Raw genomic sequence first — 3,678 nt, 5'->3', positions numbered from 1 at the left:
GCTGCCAGCCCCAGGCCGAGCCCAGCAGGCCCCGCCCTGCCCTCAACCAAAGTTCGTCATTCCAAACGCCAGCTCCCCCGACGTTTTGCACTATTTTTGTGAACAGGTTTTATATAAAAAAAAAAAAACGAAGGAAAAAAAAAAAAAAAAAAAAAGAAAAAGGCAGCGTTTTGTACAGTGGGTTTGTATTTGATGACCTAATTAATATATATTGATTGAGTTCCTCTTCCTGCACTAGGCTCTGCAGGGGCTCGAGGGGGCTCCCAGGGCTGCTCTGGGCACACGGAACCGGGGATTGGGGTTCAGTTTGTGACAATCAGTTTATTCCTTCCCCCCCTCCCGCAGTTTGATGTAATTCCATCATGAACCACTTGTCTGGACGAGGTCTGGGGGGCAGAGGGGGTGGCTGTGCCCCAGGAGCCTGCGGGCAGCGGGGGCACCAGGAACTGGAGATACTGGGGAGGAGGGAGGGGACCACGGGCACGGTGCCACCAGTGCCACCGCCGCTCAAGTGCCTTGGCCCCCCTGCAGGCTCCCGAGGTGGGGGGGCGTTTACAGATTCCCAGGGTCGGGCTCAGGGGTGCCTGCTCTGCCTCTTGTGTAACCAGTTTTTGTCTATTTTGGATCTTTTCTAATAAAAGCAGTTAGCAGCAGCTCTGTGGGGTGTGTGCTGTGTCCTGCAGCTCTGGGGGGGTGCAGTGTCCTGCAGCCCCCACCCCGTCCCCAATCAGTCCCCAGTCAGCGCCCAGGCCTGGCCACAGCAGCTCTTTATTGACGGCACAGCGGGAGCAGCCCCGGCCTCACTGTTACTTCCAGAGCTTCTTGATGGACATGTTCTTCTCACTGTCCTTCTGCATCACCTGGGGGAGGGGACAGGGCCGGGTCCAACATTGAGCACCCAAACTGGGTGTTAATTACCCCAAAAACGCCTCCAAGGCCACGTTTTAGCCCTGCACAGCGAGGGCTCAGCAGCCTCTCTGGCCAGCCAGGCTCTGTCCCAGCAGCCCCTCCCGTGTCAGTCACATGGTGACAACCCCCTCCTCTGTCCCCCTGCAGCTCCCAGCAAACACTGCCCAGGACACTTTGTGCCCCCGTCACCCCCGGTGCCACCGAGCCCCTGGCACCCACCTTGGCCACGGCCATCTCGAAGTCCTCCTGTGTGACGTGCACCCTCCTCTCCCTCAGCGCGTACATCCCCGCCTCTGTGCACACGCCCTGAGGGGACGGCACAGGGACGTCAGCCGTGCCCCCCGTGCCAGCCCCGCTGTCCCCAGGCTCCCCAGCTCACCTTCACCTCAGCCCCCGAGGCCCCCGGCATCAGCTCCGCGATTTTCCGCAGGTTGATGCCCCGGGTCAGGTTCATCTTCCGGGAGTGGATCTTGAGGATGTCCAGGCGGGCCTGGAGCAGGGCACAGGGAGGGTTGGAGCCCCAGAATGGCTCCCAGGGACAGGGTGGGGACAGCAGGGACAGGGCCAGCTGGGGTGGCTCTGGTACCTCCTCGTTGGGAGGGGGGAACTCGATTTTCCTGTCGATGCGGCCAGGGCGCAGCAGGGCCGAGTCCAGGATGTCGATCCTGTTGGTGGCCATGATCACCTGCCCGGGGAGGCACAGCTGTCAGCACCCCAGGCACCGTGGGGCTGCCAGGGCCCCAGGCAGGGCTGGCCCCTCTACCTTGATGTTCTTGGTGGCCTCGAAGCCGTCGAGCTGGTTGAGGAGCTCGAGCATGGTGCGCTGCACCTCGCTGTCGCCGCCCGAGCCGCCCTCCAGGCGGGACGAGCCGATGGAGTCGATCTCGTCCATGAAGATGATGGAGGGCGCGTGCTCCCGGGCCATCACAAACAGCTCCCGCACCATGCGGGCCCCTGGGGGCCACGGGGCTCAGCCTGGCCCCGGGGCCACCCAGCCCCGAGGTGCCCCAGAGCCACCCCCCCGCCCCCGTTACCTTCCCCGATGAACTTCTGCACGAGCTCGGAGCCGGACACGCGGATGAAGGTGCAGTCGGTGTGATGGGCCCCGGCCCTGGCCAGCAGCGTCTTCCCCGTGCCGGGGGGGCCGTAGAGCAGCACCCCCTGCAACAGCCCAGTGGCACCTCAGAGCCTGGCTGGGGGCGCGGGGACAGCCCAGGGACCCCCCCAGGGCGGCACTTGCCTTGGGCTGGGCGATGCCCAGCGCCTCAAAGAGCTCCGGGTGCTTCACGGGCAGCTCGATGACCTCCTTGATCTCCTTGATCTGCTTGTCCAGGCCCCCGATCATCTCGTAGGTGGAGTCCGGGACCTTCTCCACCATCATGAGGGACACGAGCGGGTCCACCTTGTTGGGCAGGATCTTGTGCAGGGTGTAGCTGTCGTTGCGCAGGGCCACGCGGCAGTTGGGGGTCACCTGTGGGGACACACGGGGGGCTGGGTGTCCCTGCCAGCCCTGGGCACCCCCCGCAGCCCCGGCCACTCACGTCATTGATGTCGATGTTCTTGTCCACGTCCACCACGAACTTCCCCTCTGGGTGCACCTGCAAAGGAGCCAACACCCCCAGGAGTGGTTTCCCTGGGGGTTCCCTGCTGAGGGACACCCACAGGGCCTGGCAGCAGCCCCAGGCCCGGCAGAGCCGGCCCATCCCCCGTGGGGACGCTGGGAGGTCCCGCAGCCCTGGCACCCTCGGGGCAGCTCGGCCTCGTACCTTGACCAGCACCTTCTTCTTGTCCATGGCTCTCACCACCTCTCCCACGTAGGATCCCTGCTCCTGCAGCAGCTGCAGCTCCTCCCGCAGCAGCCGCACTGGGGACAGCGACGGGACAGCTCAGCACGGGCCCCGGGGGATGGAGCCCCCCAAAGCCCAGCTCGGAGTCCCCCAAAGCCCAGCTCAGAGTCCCCAGCTCAGAGACCCCCAAAGTTCAGCCCAGAGACCCCAGCCCAGCCCAGCACCCCCAGCCCATGCCCCAGGTGAGCAGAGGCGGCTCCAAGCCCCACCCTTGGCGTTGAGCTCGTTCCTCTGCGCCTGCAGCCGCCTCAGGTTCTGGCTCTTCTCATTCACGATGAGCTGGAGGGCAAAGGCTTTGCTGAGGGGGCTGTGCTGGGCTCACCCACACCCAGCACCCCGGCTTTTAGCACAGAACCACGGAGTGCTCTGGGTTGGAAGGGACATCAAAGCCCACCCAGTGCCAGCCCTGCCCTGGCAGGGACACCTCCCACTGCCCCAGGCTGCTCCCAGCCCCAATGTCCAGCCTGGCCTTGGGCACTGCCAGGGATCCAGGGGCAGCCCCAGCTGCTCTGGGCACCCTGTGCCAGGGCCTGCCCACCCTCCCAGGGAACAATTCCTGCCCAATATCCCATCCAGCCCTGCCCTCTGGCACTGGGACAGGGACCTGGCCGGGGACAGCCCCTCAGGCAGGGCAGCAGCGCTCCCAGCTCCGAGCACAGCCCCAGCTCCTGCCCGCCGACACCCCTGGGACAGCTCAGGGACAGGGCCGCGCCCCGCGGGCTGTGAGTGCCGTGCCTCGGTGCCTCGGTGCCGTGCAGCGCAGCTCACCTGCAGCTCCTCGATCTTGGACAGGTAATACTGCCGGAGCCCCGAGCCGCCCTTGCCATCGTCCATCTCCATCTGCAACAACGCAGCTCAGCACCCCCCGCAGAGCCCCAACTCGCCCATCAGCAGCCCCGACCCTCCCATCCTCTGTCCCCCG

The 3,678-nt window shown here is 65.2% G+C and overlaps 2 protein-coding genes across 2 annotated transcripts in view; one reads left to right on the top strand and one right to left on the bottom strand.

The window, feature by feature from the left end:
- Positions 1 to 355, top strand: part of SMARCD2 (SWI/SNF related, matrix associated, actin dependent regulator of chromatin, subfamily d, member 2) — a 12,706-nt gene extending 12,351 nt beyond the window's left edge. The window contains exon 11 of the mRNA XM_017736293.1: positions 346 to 355. Within this exon, the coding sequence (XP_017591782.1) occupies positions 346 to 355 (10 nt within the window). The remainder of the gene's footprint in view (positions 1 to 345) is intronic.
- Positions 166 to 3,678, bottom strand: part of PSMC5 (proteasome 26S subunit, ATPase 5) — a 14,295-nt gene continuing 10,782 nt past the window's right edge. Inside the window, exons 3-13 of the mRNA XM_008635247.2 lie at positions 3,525 to 3,596; positions 2,966 to 3,035; positions 2,676 to 2,773; positions 2,451 to 2,507; positions 2,150 to 2,380; positions 1,944 to 2,070; positions 1,673 to 1,863; positions 1,496 to 1,594; positions 1,289 to 1,399; positions 1,129 to 1,215; positions 166 to 860 (exon numbers count right to left, since the gene is read on the bottom strand). Of these exons, the coding sequence (XP_008633469.2) occupies positions 807 to 860; positions 1,129 to 1,215; positions 1,289 to 1,399; positions 1,496 to 1,594; positions 1,673 to 1,863; positions 1,944 to 2,070; positions 2,150 to 2,380; positions 2,451 to 2,507; positions 2,676 to 2,773; positions 2,966 to 3,035; positions 3,525 to 3,596 (1,197 nt within the window). The 3' untranslated portion in view covers positions 166 to 806. The remainder of the gene's footprint in view (positions 861 to 1,128; positions 1,216 to 1,288; positions 1,400 to 1,495; positions 1,595 to 1,672; positions 1,864 to 1,943; positions 2,071 to 2,149; positions 2,381 to 2,450; positions 2,508 to 2,675; positions 2,774 to 2,965; positions 3,036 to 3,524; positions 3,597 to 3,678) is intronic.

The sequence above is a fragment of the Corvus brachyrhynchos genome, unplaced genomic scaffold (assembly GCF_000691975.1).
Source record: "Corvus brachyrhynchos isolate BGI_N302 unplaced genomic scaffold, ASM69197v1 scaffold96, whole genome shotgun sequence".
In the NCBI taxonomy this organism is placed as follows: domain Eukaryota; kingdom Metazoa; phylum Chordata; class Aves; order Passeriformes; family Corvidae; genus Corvus; species Corvus brachyrhynchos.
This window is presented reverse-complemented; position numbering and strand designations above follow the sequence as displayed.